The sequence below is a fragment of the Papaver somniferum genome, chromosome 1, assembly GCF_003573695.1.
Source record: "Papaver somniferum cultivar HN1 chromosome 1, ASM357369v1, whole genome shotgun sequence".
In the NCBI taxonomy this organism is placed as follows: Eukaryota; Viridiplantae; Streptophyta; class Magnoliopsida; order Ranunculales; family Papaveraceae; genus Papaver; species Papaver somniferum.
The window spans coordinates 192,446,518-192,469,908 of NC_039358.1; the positions used below are offsets into that span (position 1 = coordinate 192,446,518).

The 23,391-nt window shown below is 37.2% G+C and overlaps 1 protein-coding gene across 1 annotated transcript; it reads left to right on the forward strand.

Moving 5' to 3' along the window:
• The first annotated feature begins 307 nt into the window (after nt 1-307).
• On the forward strand, nt 308-841 carry LOC113356274 (uncharacterized protein Mb2253c-like). The gene has a single exon (XM_026599370.1). It carries the CDS (start codon nt 308-310, stop codon nt 839-841), a length of 534 nt encoding a protein of 177 aa, XP_026455155.1.
• The last annotated feature ends 22,550 nt before the right edge of the window (nt 842-23,391 follow it).

A 23,391-nucleotide genomic window follows, 5' to 3' on the forward strand; every position in this document is an offset into this window, starting at 1 on the left:
ATACAAGTCACAAAACACCCACACTTCTAGAATCAACTATTCTGGTCTCAACGCTTTCTTCGCCTCCCTCCCTAAGACCAGCCCTTCTCCTTCATTTTGTGACCGAAGCAAGCATGGAACGACCATTTCTTGGTTTAGGCAAGGATTGTACAGATTGATCTCTCGAATCAAAAGTACTCTCGTGCAATACATTGTTTACGGCTTAAACTCGTTTCTCACCCACACACACGAAATTACTGAAAACAGCAGAAACAGTTTTCACCCACAAACACCTGTCCTTATCAAATTACAACTTAAGATAAATAGGATGGTCCATGACTGTGAAGGGAGAATGAAAGAACTTATGTGGGGTTCTGATTCTGAAAGAGATATTTTACACTACTTCTTTATCCAGGCAAGGAAAATGAGAAGAATGACAATTATTGTGATCTTTTTTCACCTGCCAAATGAGAATGAATTGCTTTTATGTTGTGATGGTGCCTCTAGAGGCAATCCAGGTACTGCAGGATATGGATTTATAGTTAGAAACTATATTGGTGCTTTTATTTTTGCAGAATCTGGTGGTCTGGGAATTACTACTAACTATGTTGCAGAATTTATATTATGTATCAAAGCTATGGAATGGGCTGTTGAAAACCAGAATGTCAGATTAATTCTGCAATCAGATTCGAAGACTTGTATTATAACTTTAAAGCAACAGAAGATTTCATGGTTTTTCTTGGCAAGATGGCAAAAGGTTATGGCTGGTATACATTCAATATCTTTCAATCATGTTTATAGGGAAATCAATTTCTCTGCTGACCATTTTGCTAAAAAAGGAGTTCACTTGCAGAAGGGATAGACCTTGGGTTTCAATGATAAACCTAATAGTCTGGCTTGTCTTGTATTCCTAGATCAGCCTTATTAAAGATTTGAATAGCTCTTTGTATTTTAGTTTTGTTTTGCTTCTTTTCTTGCTTTGCTTTTCTGTTTCTTTGTTTTTATTGGGGCTGTAATTTTTAACCTTGTTATTTTTTAATAAAGTTTTGGTTCTTGGGTTTTACTTTTTTTTTTGTATTGAAAACCCTAATCTAGCTTTAGAGATGAAGGCAAGTCTAATAGATTCCAGACTCAACCAAACAAACATTCAAATCATATAACAATATAAGCAATGAATCATAAACGACAAATTATTGAGACAGATTAAACTAATTCATTGAATAAATATCATGTTTGAGAAATCAACTTAAACCATTAACCAATAATAATAATTTAGCTACTCATATCTATGGAGTTCATCACCGTAATAAATGAAAGAAAGAAGATGAAAATAACCAAAGGAAACCCGAGAAGTGTAATCGGCTATCTCCAAAAGCTCCAAGTAGTAGTGGAATACATCATCTCAACGTTGTAAAATTCTTTCCCTTTATGTCTCTTATTGTTTCCAAAATTAGGTCAAGTCCTCCAAAGTCCAATAGATATAAGTCCTCCAAGCCCATTGATAAACGCATTTATGTGTCTATTTTGTTCTCAATGTTCTGTATTGTTAGACTCGATTAAATACTTATTGTGTTATTTTATGGTTTTGTAGATGTTTTTGGAAAAATAAGCTCTTGCGGAGAAATTGGCTCGAAAAGTGGTGTTTTACACCCTAGGATAGAGTACTAAAGACACCCCAGAAATGCACCGGAGGAACCCAGAAAAATTACTAAAGGCACCCCAAGGGACATGTGTTATTCGGATTCCAGCAACGGATAAGAGGGCGACCAATGGATAAGGGGTGACCTTCTTCACAAATTCAAAAAATATTTTGGCGGGAAAATATTTGCTCTTCATTGGCAGATTTTCTCGATTGCATTTGGACGTGATTTTGTGCGATTCAATCGCTGAAACTTTGTGGAAACATGTAATATATCATAACAAAGCTAGTATGGGTGATTGTCTCGACTGAATTTGGTTGGATAATCACGTGGAAGAAATCAGGGTAACACGGGTTTGAAAATGATATTCACGGATTTTTTCAGCAAGTTTGATGTGTGTTGCTCGTGTTTGGATGACACTTAGTCATTGAAGATGCATGTAGAAGCTAAATAAGGGAGTATCAGAAGCTGTTTACGCGTTGAGAATCATTTCAGGGAAGAAAATATTCGGAAAATATTTTCTTTTAACACCGAGTAATGAAGGATCATGGAGAGTTAATGAGCGTGATTTCTTGTCGTTGTTGGGTATAAATAGGTTCCCTGGGTGTCTTAGAAGGGTGTCGAGAGTTTGGGGAGTTAGTAGAGACAAGAGAACGAAGAAATCACGAGTTGCAGGAAAAGTTTTCTGCTGCTGCAACTCAAGAACATGAAGAACATAAGACCCGTCAAGGAAAGTCGTTGAAAACTGTCGTAGTTTCTCGACAGTTTGCAATACCTTTCCAACGACTTCGGAACAGTGTTTGCGACGCTTTCCTTTTATCGTTCTGTAACAGTGTATTCTGTAACGCCTATAAACGTTGCAGTTTCCCGATTTTCACTATTTTCTTCATTTTCTCTCCATTGTAAACACCATTGGAGCTATAATAAATTATTTTGAGCGTCATGATGATCTAAACCCAACACTAGGATGACAGAGGAGGTTGAATTTCATACATGGGTAAATTTATTTTATTCTTTTTATGACTTTTGCATTAATTTAAAATTGAAATATGATTTGAATTAATTGGTTGTTATTTAATTTGATGATGTATGCTTAGCTTAGTTGTTTTGATACATCATGCTTAGGACTTACAATCAATGTTTTAAGAATCTATCTTGGCAAAATCAGAGTCTATGTTAATTTTATTGAGTTTTATTTCTCAAAGAATATATGAATGAACCTTGTGTAGTGAATTCATCCAAATCCTTAGTCCCAGTACCTCTCACCCATTGTTAATATTTTTGTGTATATAATTTTATTAAACCTAAAATTCCATTTCCTTCACAAGTCTGAAACGAATCCTATTTACTACAACCCCATCAAAAATCTAAAATCATTTTGGCGCCGCCGACGCGGATTTGTGCTTAGTTAAAATTTTTAGGTTTTTTTCTAATTTCATTTGTTCTTTTTACGTTTCTTTGGGTGTGTCTTTGTATTACAGGTTTGAAGTTGGATACTAAAGACTTGGAATCAAAGCTTAAAGCTAAAAGAGAAGGTAAAAGACAAAGCAAAAAAAAAAAAAAAGAGCGAAAGAAAAAATTAAAAAAAAGAGAGAGAGAATTTATTTTTTTTATCTTTTTTAGAGACCTTCCATTTTTGTAATTATTATTATTTTTATTTCTTTTCTTTTGCACTTTATTTGGACTTTGGACTTGGACAATTATTTTATTTTTTTTAAACCCTAAGGAAGGGTACATTAAATATAAAACTGTTTGCAGGGAAGGACGACGATTACAATATCGTCTCGGCCCCTCGGGTTCGCACATGACATAGGAGTCGTGGCCCGAGTCGACTTCAGCGGTTCTGCGCCCGTCTGGTACGGGAGGTAAGCTTTCGAAACACCCGCGAGTCCCCTGTCAGCGGGTTTATTGTATGCCTTAAGGTGAATATATGTTGAGGATTTGAATACGGTTGTTTTAATTTCCTAGTAAAGGGCAAGGCCTGTCCAAATTAAGATAAGGACTCGTATTTCATCACCGTTTCCTTCTAGCCCGCTTTAGGAAAACGAAACCAAACGCGAACCTAAGCTTAAAATTTTGACTAGAACGAGACCTATAGGGTAACGAGCTTAGTAGGAAAGTCGTTCGAAAAATATTGGTTACTCTTTTAGCATACTTCGAAGTTCATGATGATTTCTGTGAGTTGAATGCGTGACTGCGCCGCCTTGTGATAGCAGTGAGGCCTTGGGTATCAAAGCTCCACTGAGCTTCCCTCGCCTCAATTCAACTTACTTTGACTCGGATTGATTCCAGAGGGGTTTGCTTAAATTGTAACGAATTCCCTTTCGAATGATTAAAAGCTGGTCTAGAAACAATCTAAGTGGAGCCATCATGCTTGTTGTTTGCTAGATTTTATAGGTTTGATTTGGTCGAGTCAGCCTTGTTTGTGATTGTGTAGAATTCCCTTGCAATTAAGAATGTCGAACTGGTATGATAGAAGCCAATACAATGATTATCGACCTGAATTTGAATATGGACATCATCCTTTCTATGAGCATGTTGGGAATAGTGGTTGGGAACGCCATCCTTTGGAAGGATATGGGTCATACCCTGGTGAGCCCAATTACTATCCACACATGCATCAGTCTTACGAGCAAGAAGATTATAGTACTAGTTCTTCTTCTCTAGAGGATACAATCAAACTATTGAAAAGTAGTCCTTTTTATGATCCCTATGTTCCTATTCCTCCTTTAGAAGAGTCCGTCAGGGAGTTAACTGAGTCGACGCGTAAGTTAGCTGAGATGAATAGTGTAATTATAGACGAAAGAACTACAATAATGAGTGAACTTTCTATAGAGGAATCCCTCAAGCTGATGGCTGAGACGAACGAAAGACTTGCTCTAAATAATCTTACTTTCCAATATAGTGTTTCCAATAATACCCTTAAAAATGAGGATAGTTATTTGCATAATCAAGATGACGAGGTTAGAATTGGTAACATTACTTGTTTTGATGAGGTTCGATCTTTTTCATGTTATTATGATAAGGATAGTGTTGATGAAGAATCATACTTATGTAGGAATAGTGATCAGGAAATGGTTACTCCAATTGAGTTTTACAATGATAATATTATTTCTAGTTCAAATCCAAATAATTTTAATAATTATTCACCTATTCAAAAGGACGAGGATTTGACTAGAGATACCCTCGTTTTAGACGATGCAGTATTTCCTGTTTACAAAGCCGATAATGATTTAGAGGAACGAGTTTATTTTGAGAATAATGTTTTAAAGTCTAGAGATTTAGAAACAATAGTCTTAGACGAAGAAGATGAAATCGTAGAGATGAGTGAGGATGAACCTGACTTAGAAGAATCAATTGACCATTTCCAGGAATCTGATGACCTAGAAATTAGGGAAGTTGTGACTAGTCTTTCTAGAGACACAAAAAACTCTAAGTTTGGGGGTGATTATCATTTTCAATGTGCTTTAACTCTTAGAAAGTTCCCTCGTGTAGGACTTGACATTTATGCCTCAACCATATTACAAGATTATCTTCATACATGTTTTCCCGAACCTAATGATGTCCATAGAGAAGCTCAGTTGTTAGAAACCCATCCTCTGGTTGATGTGGTTAACCCAGGCTATGATACCAAGATTGACTTTGTTTTCCCACCAACAACTTTTCTTCCAATTGTGGGAACATATGATTTTCAGATGTGTCGGATATTAAGTTTCGAGACTAAACCTAATTACTTTAGGATATTAGGGTCGACACATTTTCTTAAGGATGACCATTATTATGGTCAACTTTGTGAGTCAAATCTAATTGACTTAGAGGATCCCCAATTATTCAGGTTGTTGTTATGTGCTTCTAAGTTCTTAGTTGAGTTTTTCCAGACTCTAATACCTGAACCGGATCTTATCTTTGAGGAAATCCAACCGATGAAAACCTTTTATTTAGACCTTTTTATAGAGCCTGAACCTGAACCACAACTAGATGTAGTTGTCTTAAGCAAGGGTATGTTCGGTATCTTCTTGGTCTGTTGCAGTTTCCTCTTCTTGTGGGTAACACTTTTTGATCCAGATGACCCACAGTTATTCCCGCTACTATTATATGATTCTACGTGGTGACTAATCCTTGCTTAGTCTGGCTGAAGACTTTAAACTTAGCACTTCTTGGGAGGTAACCCAATATTCATGCGACACGGTAATATCTTTCCTTATCTCTTTTGCTTCATTGGTAACAGTTTCTCCTTGTTCATGCTTTTAATTTCATCTTTAGAACATTGAGGACAATGTTAGATTTAAGTTTGGGGGTATGAGAGAAAGTTCTTAGTTGCAATAAATAAGCTTCAGAGACTAGAAATTTATGCTTATTAAGGTTGGCACTAACTAATCTAAGTGGATGGAAGCATTTTGGTTTTAGGATTTGAGGAACCAATCTGATTAGATGGAAACATCTAAAGAGTCTATTCATAAAAGCACAGAGCTCAGGTGTTAGAAAAAGAAAACATGGTAGTTTCGCCATATCCTCGTGATGGAAACATCGAAAGAATCCTGATCACTTCTTTTTTTTTCTTTTTACCATTACTAGGGTGAAATAAAGTGACTGAGATGAAAAAAAAAATTGAGACCAGACCACCAGACCAACCGGAATAAATACAATAAAGTCGACCAATGGTACCCTTGTATATGCCAGCTGAGTTGACCTAGAGTTAGGATTATCGACCACTGGTTCCCTTGTATTTGCCAGTGTGTTGATATTAGTCCAGAACAGTATCTCAGTCCATTAGGATAGGTTCACCTTAGTCAACATCATCCACATTTTTCTCTACATCCATCTTCTTAATCTATCCATGTGATTGGTTGACTCCGGTTTATGATGTCCAGAAACTATCTGAGTAGAGCTCTGTCACTTTATATGAATTTTAGTATGCTTGAGTGCAAACTCGTGTACATCAATTGGAATTTCGCATCAGGGTAATTCCTCATGTAGTCAATAAGTATCCCAACCAAGGAGATTCTTTAGTGCCTTCCAAGGTTCTGCATAGATAGCTAGGGTCTGGAGTAATGGTTTTGTGGGCACACCTCTGGTAAACCCTCCCGAGATTAACTCGGTTTTATTTATTTTTTATTAGTTTTGCTCGAGGACTAGCAAATAATAAGTTTGTGGGTATTTGATAGACGCATTTATGTGTCTATTTTGTTCTCAATGTTCTGTATTGTTAGACTCGATTAAATACTTATTGTGTTATTTTATGTTTTTGGAAAAATAAGCTCTTGCGGCGAAATTGGATCGAAAAGTGGTGTTTTACACCCTAGGATAGAGTACTAAAGACACCCCAGAAATGCACCGGAGGAACCCAGAAAAATTACTAAAGGAACCCCAAGGGACATGTGTTATTCAGACTCCAGCAACAAATAAGGGGGCGACCACTGGATAAGGGGTGACCTTCTTCACAAATTCAAAAAAATATTTTGTCGGGAAAATATTTGCTCTTCACTGGCAGATTTTCGCGATTGCATTTGGACGTGATTTTGTGCGATTCAATCGCTGAAACTTTGTGGAAACATGTAATATATCATAACAAAGCTGGTATGGGTGATTGTCTCGACTGAATTTGGTTGGATAATCACGTGGAAGAAATCAGGGCAACACGGGTTTGAAAATGATATTCACGGATTTTCAGCAAGTTTGATGTGTGCTGCTCGTGTTTGGATGACACTTAGTCATTGAAGATGCGTGTAGAAGCTAAATAAGGGAGTATCAGAAGCTGTTTACGCGTTGAGAATCATTTCAGGGAAGAAAATATTCGGAAAATATTTTCTTTTAACACCGAGTAATGGAGGATCATGGAGAGTTAATGAGCGTGATTTCTTGTCGTTGTTGGGTATAAATAGGTTCCCTGGGTGTCCTAGAAGGGTGTCGAGAGTTTGGGGAGTTAGCAGAGACAAGAGAACATAGAAATCACGAGTTGCAGGAAAAGTTTTCTGCTGCTACAACTCAAGAACATGAAGAACATAAGACCCGTCAAGGAAAGTCGTTGAAAACTGTCGTAGTTTCTCGACAGTTTGCAATACCTTTCCAACGACTTCGGAACAGTGTTTGCGACGCTTTCCTTTTATCGTTCTGTAACAGTGTATTCTGTAACGCCTATAAACGTTGCAGTTTCCCGATTTTCACTATTTTCTTCATTTTCTCTCCATTGTAAACACCATTTGAGCTATAATAAATTATTTTGAGCGTGTTTTCATCATGATGATCTAAACCCAACACTGGGATGACGGAGGAGGTTGAATTTCATACATGGGTAAATTTATTTTATTCTTTTTATGACTTTTGCATTAATTTAAAATTGAAATATGATTTGAATTAATTGGTTGTTATTTAATTTGATGATTTATGCTTAGCTTAGTTGTTTTGATACATCATGCGTAGGACTTACAATCAATGTTTTAAGAATCTATCTTGGCAAAATCAGAGTCTATGTTAATTTTATTGAGTTTTATTTGTCAAAGAATATATGAATGAACCTTGTGTAGTGAATTCATCCAAATCCTTAGTCCCAGTACCTCTCACCCATTGTTAATATTTTTGTGTATATAATTTTATTAAATCTAAAATTCCATTTCCTTCACAAGTCTGAAACAAATCCTATTTACTACAACCCCATCAAAAATCTAAAATCCCATATGTGAGAAAAAATCCATATAGAAACTATGCACAAAAAGTTTTTGCCAGAGTCCATAAAAACTACCAGAAACCGGCTGGAAATGTCGTCGGAAATCGACTTCAGGTAACCGGAAAGTTAACGGTCACCGACAAACTAACAGTCAACCGTCAAAATTGACGGTTGACTAATGGTCAAGGGAACTGAGTCATGTGTCTAGTCAGATGAGTCAGTACTAAGTCAGCAGGTGACTGGTCTTGGCTAAAGGCCTAAGATGTTGCAACGGCCTAAACTAATAATGCGCCACCATCCGTTCCAGCCATGATGGCGCTACATCCAGCAAAATCCTCAAGCTATTATTTCTATTTCAGTTCCCTGCAACCATTGTTTCTCTTAGCATCCATCCATTCAAAATACATCACAACAGCAGCATCATTCTATCATTTCAATGCCACACCCATTATCTCAAGCCTGCACCTGCAATCATCTCAATCTTTCTGTAGCTTCTGAAATATCATCAATTCATCATTCAATGCACTAGTACTACCAACACCATACCCATTGATAACCATAAATCTATAGCTCAATTTTACCCACTTAAACATAGCCATGTCTCCTTCATCTCTTATACATTGCACAAATCTCCCTAGACCTGTAGCAACAACATAAATCCAATCCATAATTCTGTTGATCCGCAATATCAACAACACCAGTTACCTGCTACTTCATTCTCATTTCAATACCCTTTCATTTATCAGTATATTCGACACAGACTCCCTTGCTCACAGACATAAAAATTTATGTTTACAACTCATTCTACCTCAGCCACCACTTTCTCAGCTACGACTACTTAACTGCAACCTTAGCCTATATCTCAACAACACAAGAATCTCCAAGTCAATACATCACCGGTACCATTATTAGTAGCTTATATACTCCTGCTCATATATTCTTGACCTAAATCACCATCAACACTTCCATGCAACCTAGTTTCAACTGATCATCTTCAACTCAGGTCCATCTTAGCCAAACACACATCCAAAATTTCTTCTTATCTATGGAAACACAAACAACACCATCGTCTTCATATGAATAGTCAAGAATATCAAATACAACCCAGAAAAAACCCCTGAATTCTACCATATCTTAACATACATCTAACCCTAGAATTCCAACTAACTCATCTTTCTCGATTTGGACTTCAATTACTGACTCCATCTCTGTTAATCAAGGACAACCCGAGATTCAATTCCACTGTAGAAACTCAAGACCCTTTTTGCAAAATCATACCACCTCGAATCCTAACTCCAATTATTCTTCATAAATTCTTTCATCTGATTCCTCCCTGTGAAAACTAATCTCATCAATTCAGAAGCCAATTCAATAATACTTCATACCTATCATAATTTCATCATAGAACTCATCAAACAAACAACATCAACTCAATTTCTTTCCTGCTCTTCTCGTTTTTGTAATTACAACGTCTTAGTGTAAGAGAGTATAAGGAGTTTGAGAGAGTTTGGTGTTTTGAGTGTAGGGAGTTTGAGAGACTCTCCCAAAATCTCTCTACTCTATTGAGAGATTTGTAGTGAGGAAAAATATACTGTAAACTCCCATGAACTCCCCAAAACAAACCAGCTCCCTAACATTCTAGTTTTTACCATTAACATGGAGTTCAAGAGTGTGAGTGGGGAAAAACGATTTGCTGGTTTTTACGGAATTGAAGAGTCGACCGTGTGGAGACTCGTTGAACCAAGCGAAATGGTGAACCTCACACAGATGCACTGCAAGAAGGGAGTGCTTTAAGTTCGAGAGATCAATCTGTAAAACCCCGACCTAAACCAAGAACAATGGCCATTCCAGAGTCAATTCGGTCACAAGAGAGGATGGGTTGATCTGTAGGAGGGAAGCTGAGAAATGCGTGAGATCAATGGTGATCTGAGATTGTAGGTGTGTTGTGAATTCAGCGTGAAAATGCTCTGAATGATTAAATTTTTCTCAATAGAGAGTAATTTCTGTGAGTTCGTGTAGACAAAAGATTGTCTGTATGAACTTTGATGAGAAATTGCTCGTTTTGGCGAATGTTGTTCGATTGTTCGAAAAGCCTCTGTCTTTTCAATCAGGATTCAGAGACATTTTATAATGTCGTAGTTGAAAACACCATGATCCGATGAAGTGTGACAGTTGTTGGAATCAGAGAATGGGAAATGGGGAAATCGTGTTAAAACCAATTACTCATAGTGCGGAGACTTGGTTAACTTTCCATCCACTACTTTGCTGACTCTTCCAACTGATTGCACAACTTGCTCACATTATCATCGTGGGTAAACACACGTGTCGTAGACCTCCAGACCAAAACCCTAGTTAGTATCCCCCCATGTGACACGATTGAAATCTCGTGATTGTGGAGTCAGTTGCTGACTTTATGGGACGACGAGTCCATGTATTGCTGAGTTGAACATGATTAGCAAATGTTTCTAAACTCATGAATTTAATGTGTCTGCTGAGACGGGGTATCATTATAACCTAAGACGAGCAAAATTGTGTTGCTGAATTGTTGAATATTGGTAGTTGAACCAATATTCTTTGATTTGAGCAAATATTGCTAGTCTGAGCGAATATTGCTAATTGAATAAATATTGCCGGTTCGAACGAATATTGCTAGCTCGAGCAAATATTGTTCTTTTGATGAATTGTTGGTAGCTGGACCAAATAAAATATTAATTTAAGTTACTGACTTCTGGGTCGAGCAAAATAAATATGAATATCAATCATGGAATCAACATAAAATTACCAGAGTGTTCGAATCTGCACAGAATCACGTTTCTGCAGAGCTCTAGATTCAAAACCCTAATTTTACCGAAATGATGATTTATTGCAAATCAACACGGGACTGGCTACATGGGATGACGGGTTCACCATATAACGCCCAGATGCTCGAATGAGCAAAAAATACCAAATTCTCTTGAGGACCAGTTGGTGAAAGAATGATTAAATGCTGGTTTAATCATTTACTGAAATAATGCTCGTGTGAGCAACAAATCATAAAACCTGATGTAGAAAATATGAGGGGACGACCAAGAGGTCATGAGACCGGCTTTTGATGGTTGTGGGATCAGTAGATGGTCGTTTGAGCGAACTTCCAATTGTTTGGAAAGAGTTCGAACCTAATATGAGCAACTGAGAAAATTAGGTTAAAATCATTAAAACATGCGGGACCAGCTGTTTGCAAGCCTCAGGGTCACCCTTGGTCGGTCCAGGGGATGTGCCTGTGTCACCATAGTGTCCGTGCTTCAGTCCTGAGAATTTTGATATTTTCTGATGCACGTTTGAGCAACATTTGGAGAAGATATGCAAAATCCATGGTTTTGCTGAAACCGGCAAAAATACATGAGATGATGTAAATAATAAATAAAACATGGGATTTCAAGGTGTGGGACCGGAACTGCTAGGGCATGGCCGACTGGCTGACAGACGCGGTCCCACGTGTTTATCCCAGTTTTATGTGATTTTATGTGTTTTCTCCGATTTGAAGGAAATTTCATGAAACTGGAGAGTTTGGTGAAATTAGGAACTCTCATGAGAGATAAAATAATAATAAAATAGGGAATGGGATTGTGGGACCGGCATGGCTAAGGCATGGCCGGTCGGCCATGAGCGCGGGTCCCAAGCCACTCTTCCTAATTTTATGTAATTTTTGATGATTTAGCTAACTTTCATAAAATCAAAAGGATTTGTTGAAAACCAAGATATTTTGTTGAAATCAGGGAGTTTTCATGAAATCAGGAAACAAAATACTAAATAATAATAAAATAATGGGCGTGTGGGACCAGCTAGGGCATGGCCGGCCGGCTAGAGCCCGGTTCCACAAGTTTTTCCTAATTTTTTAATATTTTCCATGATTTTAGAGAAAATACATGAAATTAGGTAATTTTAGGGAAAATTCATAAAATCAAGGAATTTTCATAATTTGAGAAGGAATAATAAAATAATGGGACGTGAGGTGACCCGCCGGCCGATGGCCAAGGCATGACCGGCCGGCCAACGGTCCCGCGACACCTTTCCCCAATTTTATTATTTTTTGATAAAATCATGTGATTTAGACAAAAATACATGAAATTGGGTAATTTTCATGATTTTAGGGAAAATTCATAAAATCAAGGAATTTTCATAATTTGAGAGAAATAATTAAATAATGGAGACGTGAGGTGTGGGACCGGCCACGGCCAAGGCATGACCGGCCGGCCGGCGGTCCCGCGACACCTTTCCCTAATTTTATTATTTTTTGATAAAATCATGTGATTTAGATAAAAATACATGAAATTGGGTAATTTTCATGATTTTAGGGAAAATTAGTAAAATATGATAAAAATATAAAATTGGGCGTGGGACTGGTCACGGCATGACCGGACGGTTGGTGAGCCCAGTCCCCTGGCGCCTCTGCTAATATTTTTACTATTTTTCCTTCCTATTTTGCATAGGTTCCTCGTTCATTCGTATTTTCTGAAATGTTCGTTTGCGCATTCAAAATGCTGGTCTGTGTATTATCTGCTAATTACACTTGCACCATTTTGTCAAGGCTTATTCGATGCCCAGATGCCTGTTCCGTTGAATATTTATTACTAACCTGTGGAATTCTGCTGGGAAGAACCACAGATTGAAGTAACGAAATATAACGAGGAATCGTAGAATATTGCTGAATATTCAGGCGATTAATTGACGACTCGTAGAACATTGCTGGATATTCAGACGATGGCTCGTAGAATATTGCTGGATATTCAGAAGATTTAAGATAATTAATTGCTGGCTCTATACTAGAAGGGTTTCCTGTCTAGGAGCATTAATTATCTGAGGGTTGAGCAATATGAACTTGTTGGAGTGTCATATTCCTCTTGCATAGTCGGGAAAAATCTGGTTACATCCCGAAGACGTTGTCGCTCTATACTAGCAGACATGATGTCTATGAGCCGCCTAATCTTTCGATTCTATACAGTGTGAGATGTGTTGTGGCCTCAGCTGAGAGACTGCACATCTTCATCTTCTCTGAGAGATTTCTCCATCAGAGGTGGCATGAGATTTCATGCACAGAGACATGAGTTTCGATACTCATCCGATTGCCGGATCCGGAGTAATTACTGAAATTGCTCAGTATTCATGAGATGTGTCGTGGCCTCAGCTGAGAGACTACACATTTATACGTACTCTGATAGACAACCTTCTCAGTCAGAGATTTATGACATGAGCTTTCATGCTTTAATGAGAGACATGAGTCTCAATACTCATCCGGTTGCCGAATCTGGAGTATAGTTTTACAATTCTACCCTTTGTCGAAAATCCACCATCTACATTAAGTCCCCTGATTAGTGAGGAACAATAATGTTCCTCAGTCAGCATTTAATGGTGATTTTCCAGGTATAAATAAAAATAAGTAATTGAACTTAGTCATAAGATAAGATATTACCGGATTTCGACTAAATGAGCAAAGCATGGTTTGAGCGGAAACCTCTGTGGCATAATATAGCGTCCTCCAGTGAACATAAAACCGTGTAGAACCGTTGGTTCGATGGTGGAACCTTGGTTGGTTTAGGATTCACGGGTCGGGCCCAAAAGGGAAATCCTTATGGAATTAGGTTTTGGAAATAAAATTAGGTATAAAAGGAAATTAATCCCTTTTTTTTTATTTCTTCCCACAGCCGACCACCATCTTCATCTTCCTCCCATCTCACATCCGAGCATCAGGAGCAGCAGAAGAAGTTCGCCGGAATTCTACCGTCGGCGCCGTCCGTTCACCGTCCGGCCGAATTCCGGCCGGTAACGTCCAGGTTTTTTTTTTTACTTTTGCTGGCTGATTTCATGAGTTGTTCATGCTTCCATCATGTTAAAATTCTATACATGTGTATATGTTGACGTGAGTTTTGTAGAAAAACCCTTGTTTTATCAAACGTATGTTCGTTCGATCGTTAGTTTTGAAAACTAATAAAAACCCCTGATTTATGGGAGATTTTTTTATATATATATGGACTTAGGTCCAGTGATAAAACTTAGTATATGAGCTTTCATGTGAACCAAGATTTTACCTTAATAGATGTGAGCTTTCACAAAACCGAAATAAACCCCGTTTTAGAAGACGATGCTCATTCGAGGAAAATAGATATATATATTTTTATGTATGTGAACTTATGTCCAGTGATAAAAACTTATTTATGAGCTTTCATGAGAATTAGTATTTTATCACAATAGGTGTGAGCTTTCACAAAACTAGCATAAACCTTCATTTTTAATAAAACGCTAATACGAAGGAAAATAGATTTTTTTATATATATGTAGCCGTGACATATTTTATGTGTAACATGATGACGTATTTTATTCACATGGATTTGTTCTTATTAGATAAACTCTGAAAATTTATATGAACAAATTGCGTTAATTATTGTTTTGTAAAATCAAGACATGGGTTTTGAGTAACCTTCAAACTATACAACTTATTTGTGATGAAGTCATGTCTTATTGTAAATATCATAGTTCAGTTGTGCGAATGTTCACATTATGAAAATTATGTACATGATTTTATGAGAAAATCAATTTCCATGAACTAACGAAGTGTTGTTCATGATTGCAGGTTTCAAGGAACGAATTGATTTCGTGTGTTAACTCTTGTATTACAACCACTATTGTTAGTGAAATTGAAAGAGGTAAGATTCAAGAATTACCATTTTGTGGATGAATTTATCTGCATGTCGATAACTCCATGCTCCTGGTTTCAGAAAATGCCGGCCTCCGGCACTCGTAGTTATTCCTCCGGTTCTGACGAAGATCCCAAAGCTCCCATAGCTAAGTCGAGAGCCAAGATAATTCGCGATGAGTGAGAAAAGCCCAGCGTACCCTCGAATGAGCGGAGAGTTACTTTTGCCGAACTCATGAAAAGAAAAGCCGAAGACGATGATAAAGATGCTCGTCAGCGCACAAAGGATCGAATCCGGCGCAAAATACAGAGAGCTGAGGAGAAACGCCAATTCTTGGACGGGGTACCCTCTGATTCTGATGTTGATGCTTCCGAAGAAGAAACCACCTAGGGTTTGCCTGATCAGTGTGCCGGAGAATTCGAAAGTCCCATGAACATTGCAGCTAAAACAGAAGAAGATTCAGATGATGATTTTTATGTTCATCCAGACGTCACCAATAGTCATGACAGTGATTCCGAAGAAGCGGATTCCGAGAAGGATAGTGATGAAAACTCTGAGAAAGACAGTGATGACGAATCTGACAACTCAGATGGATCTGATGAGTAGCTTTACTGTCGATCTCTTTTTTCTTTTTTAGTATTTGAATACTCTCAATCTTCGTAGTAGATGTCTTCATTCGAACAACTTTATTGAAGTATTTAGGTCTTCCTTTTGAACGAGAGATTTTATTAATGCAAGTTCTTCTTGATTGAATTAAGCAAACCGAGCCACTCTTCATGCCGAACTCATTGTAATATCCCTTAACCCTTGTGGTTCTTCATCTTATGAAAATATCCAAACATAAGCTGTATAGTACATGGGGATGTAGTTGCAGGAAATCCTACACTACACCCCTCACATAATTTCATTGTTGATCAACTCATTTTTAGGTTTACACTCTTAATTTTATTGATTAATTTTTGAATGTTCTTACAAGAAAGATAAAGAAATCAAGAATGAACTCTGCTCTGAACTTTCTCTCTCCTATTTACTTGTTTCTTACTCAAAAAAGATCCCTCCCTCTTTTTACAACTCGAATGACTATTTATAAGGAAATACATAGTAGATGACAGCTAATCTGTCCTTTATTTCGGATATGGTTTGCGACATTCTCGCAACCTTACAAATGTTAACTTCGTAATCTCTCTAATTTTCGCAAGACTATCACATCTTTCTCATGATCCTTACTGACTTCGTTTCTGAAATTGTTCTGCGACGCTATTGTGCAATACCATTGATAATTTCGCTGAGACATAATTGTTGCGAGATTCTGATCCTACATCCTGCCTCTTCTCATATCTTCTCTGCAAAGTAGAGAATGATGTGAGAAATGCCGCAACTGCTTATCTTCTCATATTCTACATTTATCACACGTATTCTTTCTTCCATTTATTTCTCGACACGTCTTTTGTAACCGTTACTTTTTAACCTCTTAAATTTTTTCGTATTAACCGTGTTTATTTTCTCGAGGAAAAATTTCCTCTATATATATTTCTTTTCATTCTCTTCTTCTTTCCTTTTATTCTCTCTGCAACTTTATCGTTCTTCTGCAAATTCCATTATTGCAATTTTTCTTCTTTCCTCTTCAATCTTTTTAAGTTCTTCTTCATCTTCAAACTAGATCTTCATAGTTCGTGATCTTATTCGAGACAATCTCCCTGCTATCATTTTTCATGGATTCATCAAGGTTAGTCTTCTCTTTTCTTCCTTATAAGTTTTGCTGAAATTGATATATTTGAAATTAATCTTGTTTATCGCCTTATGTGATGTTATTTATGTGATTCCCATACTCTTGTTATTTCAGCAAAAGTGGCTCCATCACTAAATTTACAGTTCAGAACCCTAACAATCCCAAATCACAGCATAAAGTTGTCGCACACAAAAGAAAGTATGCGAATGAGAAGGTAGTAAGAAACACTATCTTTTTCTAATAACAATATTGTTGCCTCTGTTTCTTATCTAGATTGTAATTCGCAGGGCGATAAAGATCTTCATAAACCTCACAAGAAATCTCGCCACCTCAAGACTGTTCTAACTTCTGTTCCCTTCCACCTACTCATTTCTTCCAAATCTTTCGCGACATCTTCGCAAGATAAACTTTTGTCTCCAGTTCGTGAAGATGCTGCCTCTGATTTCATTTCTTCCAAATCTCCTGCGACCTCTTCGCAAGATAAACCTTTATCTCCAACTCGCGAAAATGCTGCCTCTGATTTCATTTCTCCAGTGATCTTTCTATGATTGAAATTCCCCTTATGGATCCTCCTACGAATGAAACCTATTCTCTTCCCATTGAGATTGTTTCTCAACCTTCTATTTCTACTAGTTCTCTACCCAAGTCTCTTCCTCTGTCGAAAGAAACCGTGGAAGGGATAGATATTACTTTCAAGGTTTTATCTGAGATTCTGGATGATGGCAAGAAGTCTTCTACTGATCCCATCAAGTCTAATGTTTGCGAAATTCTGAGCAAGCATTTGGGTTCCGACAAAGCTGCTTCGCAGACAGCTTTAGAAAAAGAATGTAATGATGTTCGTCTTGAAAATCAGAAACTTCAGAATGTTTTGCTGGATCGTGAAAATCTGCGCAAGAAGAATGATGAGTTAAGAGGTATGATTTTCTCATCTATGTCTTTAATTTTCCTTTTTGATGGTTTTATCCTTCCCATGTTTAATTATCCTTTAAATCCCTCTTTCGCATATTGAGCATTAAATCAGAAACGAGTAATGGAGAGATATCAATTTGAATCTGCTGTTGAAGAATCCCGTGTTGATAAAGAAGTTTTAATGGATCAATATAACCAATTAGATAACCTCTATTCATATTCCCTTTACCAAATAAATAATCTTACCAATGAAAATACCCAATTAGTTCAAAGACAAGATCTATTAAGTAATGAAGTATCTCGTCTTTCTTATTCTTTAACCAAATCTAATTTAGGGATGGAAACTTTATCAGATGAGAATAAAACCTTATCTCAAGAGAAGCGAGTTTATTTAAAAAAGATGGCGACATCTTCGCAACAACTTAATATTCTCTAAAAAGTATGTGCTGGATCTTCATTCCTATATTTCTGACTTGGAGGCTAAATATGCAAAAATTCGCAAAGACAATTCCTTGCTCGTCTCTACCTTCACTGGTTCTCGCGATCGAGCAGAAAGAAGACTTGATTACCTTGCTTATTTTAAAGATATTCAAGATAGGAATCATCAAAGAGCACTTCTTCGCCAAGTTCATCTCCGGGATGAAGTCCTTGTAAATGACATCTTACTGTCCAACTCTCTTCCTCCTACATCAATTGATCCTCTAGAAGTAGATGATGATGAAGTTCCTCGTCCTGCTGATAGTGATTATGATTACGAAAGCGGTGCAGAGGATAATTTCCTGGAAGATGAAGAAGTGGTTCCTTCTAAAGAAGTATCTGCTGGTGTTAATCAGAATGAGAAAGAAATTTCTCCTGAAGAAGTAATTGCTGGCGATAATAAAAATGCTAGTCATGGCGAAGATCAAAGCCGAAATGAAGGAGAAGCTTGCGAGAATGTTGGCGAAGAATTTCTGTCATCCCCTGCTACTGATATTAACATTGAAGCTTGAGTTTCTTTTCTAGCTTTTTTTCTTAAGCTGTCTTATTTTTATCACTTTTGAGAGCTACATTTTTCAATAACCTTGAAGTCAACTTTTCCTTTTAATATTTTGTTGATAAGAAAGATAATGCTTCTTGTATATCGATTCCCATACTTGCCTCTCATTATCTTTATTGCACAAAATAATCTGTTGTGAATGCTTATCATCAATTTGTTTTGTCATATGGTCTTATTTTTCCTTCCTAAGTAAAGGTCTTATTATGCCATCTCTTGTCATTGCGACAAAATCGCAGGACGTCCTTGCATTTTCATACAAAAACCCATTGATCTTGTCTTAACCTTTTCTTTTGTATTGTGGCCTCTTCAGGAATGTTGCGACAATATGACAGGCCTAAATATTCTTGCGAAAATAAATCCCCATGACATTGCCGTCTTGCGACGAAATCGCAGGACGTCTTCGCACTTTCATGCGAAAACCCATTGATCTCGTCTTATCTTTTTCTTTTGTATTATTGCCTCTTCAGGATTGTTGCAAAAATATGACAAGCCTTAATATCCTTGTGAATAAAAATCCTCATGACATTTGCGTCTTAAGACACTTATCATCTCCCTAATGGAGGGTGCCACCCTTATCTCCCCCCTGGTTGCCCCTTCAAGGAGGCGTACTTCTACCATACAAGGTTAGCTCCTCCCATCCAGTCTTAACAACAACCAGTTGTTTTCGCAGCATCTTATCCCTTTTTCCTATAGGGCTTATGGTTACGAGACTGCACCCTAAGTGAAGTTTTCTTCAGGCCGAGTGCAGTATAAGCCAAGACTTTTCAAGAATGGCAAGGACGTTTCAAACGCCCCCGGCACCCTTGACTCAACCGTGTACCTCGGCGCCTTGATCATATTCTGCCGTCCTGGAGAGAGTCCTTATTACCTTAGTCGCCCAACCTAAGTCATATGCTTAAGTTGAGAATCCAAGGTGCCTCTCCCGGATGGGCTTCATTGACCCCAAATCTCCATGATTCAGGTTCCGGTGGCGGTGTAGCCTTTTCCTGAGCCATGTAACAGGTACCCCCTAATATGACGTACTTTAGGTCTTACATTTGCCTCTTGCAAAATTTTATTCGCGAACTAGGGTGTACGCCATAAAGGTTCGCCCCTTTCTTTTATGTCATTGTTCTTTGGTTATCTCTGCGACAATTTCACACATCATGATCTTCTTTTGACATGAGTAATTCTGCGATTATTTTTTAAGAATTTGTAACTTCTCAAAGCTTATTACTAATAATATCTTTTCAAATACAACCTGTTCCATGGTCTGTCTAATCTATAACCAACATCTTTCCCTTATGGATCCATTAATCTATAAGCTCCTGTTCCAACTATCTCCTTAATGATATAAGGTCCATCCCATTTTTTCGCTAATTTTCCACCATTTTCTCGCTGATATATTGGTGTTTCTCGCAAAACTAAATCTCCTGGTTGAAATTCACGTATTTTGACACGTTTATTATATTCTCGAGCTAATCTTCGCTGATAATTCTCCATATGTTGTAAAGCTTTTATTCCTTTTTCTTCTAATTCATCAAGTTTGTTTAAAATTAAACCCGCACTAAGATTTTTCTCCCAAGATTCTCTTTTTGTTGTCGGAATAACAACTTCTGTTGGTAACACCGCTTCAACTCTGTATGTTAAACAAAAAGGTGACATTCCAGTAGCTTCTCTTCTAGTTGTATTATAAGCCCATGCTGCATTGTGTACTTGTTCGCACCATGATCTGTGATGTCCTTCCAATTTCTTCTTTGATATATCTGCAATTGTTTTATTTGTTGCTTCTACTTGCCCATTAGCTTGTGGATACAAAGGAGTGGACTTTCCACATTTTATCTTGAATGAATTAAGTAACATTTCTATATTCTGCCCCTCAAACTGTTTCCCATTATCAGATACCAACTGTGTAGGAATTCCAAATCTGCAATGATATTTTCGAATATGAATGTAAAGATATCTTTGTCACGAATATGCTGTACTGCCTTCACTTCTGTCCATTTTGTGAAATAATCTGTTGCGACTATTAAATATCTTCTTTGTCCAGTTCCTGGTAAAAATGGCCCCACAATGTCTAAGCCCCATTTTCCAAAGGGCCGTACACTGGTTGAAGATGACAATGGTGCTCCTGGTGCATGTATTTTCTTTCCATGTCGCTGACAATCTTCGCAACGTCTTGATATTTGTTTGCATCTTCATGCATGTATGGCCAATAATAACCTTGCATTTTTGCTCTATGTGCCAAAGATCTTCCTCCACTATGATTGCCAGCATCTCCACTATGTAACATTTTCAGCACCTTTTCTCCTTCCTCTCGTGTCAAACATCTGAGTGATGGTCCACTAAAAGATTTTCGGTATAGCAACCCATATCTTAATTCATAATTCGTTGCTCGTCTTTTTAACTTGTGTGTTTCCAATCTATTTCTTGGTGTTTCTCCTTTCGCCAAATATGCGTGAAGTTCCATTCTCCAGTCTACGACATTGTTCATTTGTTCTTCTTTTTCATTATCTATCATCATCACATCCACATCTTCCTCTTCTTTATTTATTGATGGTGACAGAAGTGTTTGTATTTTTATGCATCTCACAGTTGGATCTGTCATCATGCTTGAGATAAAAGAAAAAGCGTCTGCGAGTCTATTATCCTTTCTTGAAATGTGCCTCCATTTTATCTTTGGGATTTTCGCAGATAATTCTTCAACCAGCTTTTTGTATTTCTTCAAGGATGGTTCATTTGTAGTATACTCTCCTTTTATTTGGCGAATAACTAGCTGCGAATCACTAGTGATCCTGGCATTTTCTAGTTTCATCTCTATTGCGAATTTTAAAGCATGTATCAGAGCTTCATATTCTGTTTCATTATTAGTGGATGCAAATTCCAATCTGAAAGAAAAAGCCATCTTTATCCCTTCTGGCGAAATTAAGACAATTCCCACTCCATTTTCTTCTCCATTTGATGATCCATCTACCAATATTTCCCATCTATTTGGTTCTGTTAATAAATCTTTTGGATCTCCATGTTCTTCTTCTACATCTATCATTTGTTCTACTGCTTCATCTTCTTCTAAAGGAAATTCTGCCAAGAAATCCGCAACAACTTGTGATTTTGGTGAAGACAAAATTCCATATTTAATATCAAAGTGACCTACTTGTGCATTCCATATCTCTACCCTTCCCGATCTTTTAGAATTCTTCATCATTGGTTCAATTGGCACTTTTGTTAATACCTTTATCTTGTGTGCTTGAAAGTATATGCGGAGCTTAAATGATGCATAGACTAATGCTAAGATTAATTTTTCAATCTTTGAGTAATTCTTCTCAGCAGTATTAAAAGTTTTGCTAATGTAATAAATGGGTTTCTCCACTCCTGCGTCTACTCGCATAACACATCACTTAATGCATGCGACGTTGTCGCAAGGTAAATCAATAATTCTTCTCCTGGTACTGCTTTTTGAAAAATAGTTGTATTCATAAGATGTTCTTTGATTCCTTGAAAAGCCTTTTCACATTCATCACTCCATTTAAATTTTGCACCCTTCTTGAGTATATCAAAAAAATATTTGCATTTGTCTGATGATCGCTAAATGAATCTCCCCAGCGAAGCTAGAAGCCCATTCAACTTTTGTACATCTTTTATTGTTGCTGGTGTTGGCATTTCACGAACTGCTTGCACTTTTTCTAGATCAACCTGTATTCCTTCCTTTGATACAATGTAGCCTAAAAATTTTCCCGATGCAACTCCAATAGTACACTTCTCAGGATTCAATTTAATGTTATACTGCCGCATTTGTTCAAAAATCTCCCTCAAGTCTTGTACATGGTCTTTAGCTTCTTTACTCTTTACTAACATGTCGTCCACGTATACCTCCAATGTTTTATGTATCCATTTTGCGAACACCTTCTCTACCATTCTTTGATATGTCGCTCCCGCATTTCGCAAACCAAATGGCATTTTCGTGTAACAATATAAACCTCTAGGGGAAAAGAAAGCAGTATGTTATTGATCTTCTTCAGCGAGAGGAATTTGGTTATACCCTTTGTACCCATCTAAAGATGATACCCTATCATTTCCCGCTGCAGATTCCACCATTTGAGGAATATCGGGTAATGAAAAACTATCTTTGGGGCAAGCTTTGTTCAAATCAGTGAAATCTATGCAAATCCTGATTCCCTTATTTTATTTTTGGGACAATGACCATATTCTCTATCAATTCTGGGTATTTAGCTTCTCTAATAATTCCTGCCTCAAGCATTTTCTGTAATTCTTCTATTTGGGAATGGTAAGTTGTTTCAATTTTTCTTATTCTCTGTTTAAATGGTCTCACATTTTTGTTAATCTCCAACTTGTGACAAGAAATTGATGGATCTATTCCTGGTATCTCATCCATGTTTCCTGCGAAAATATCTTTATATTCTCGCAACAAGTTGACAGTTCTTTCTTCTTCTTCTACATCCATTTTGGTTCCAATTCTCAACATTAGAGGCTCCTCTACAGTCCCAACATTTATTTCTTTCGTTGGTTCTGCGGAAGTGTAACTGGATTTAGGTTCTCCCATTGGTGTTGGTTCTTTTATTGCTTTTATGGGTTCTTCCCGTTCTTCCGAAATTTCGCTAGGTATTCCTTTTCCTTCTTTTACCCTTATCATATAAACTCTAAATTCTTCTTCCTTCTTTGCTTCCTTTGCCAATTTTCTGCGAAATTGTTTCCTTTTTGCTTGTTCTTCATAATGCTTTACTTCAATTTGATGACATAATTTCGCATTGTCAACATCTCCTCTA

What these genes read in the sequence shown, in the direction of transcription:
- LOC113356274 (XM_026599370.1), top strand. Translation starts at nt 308, where the DNA reads ATGGTCCATGACTGTGAAGGGAGAATGAAAGAACTTATGTGGGGTTCT.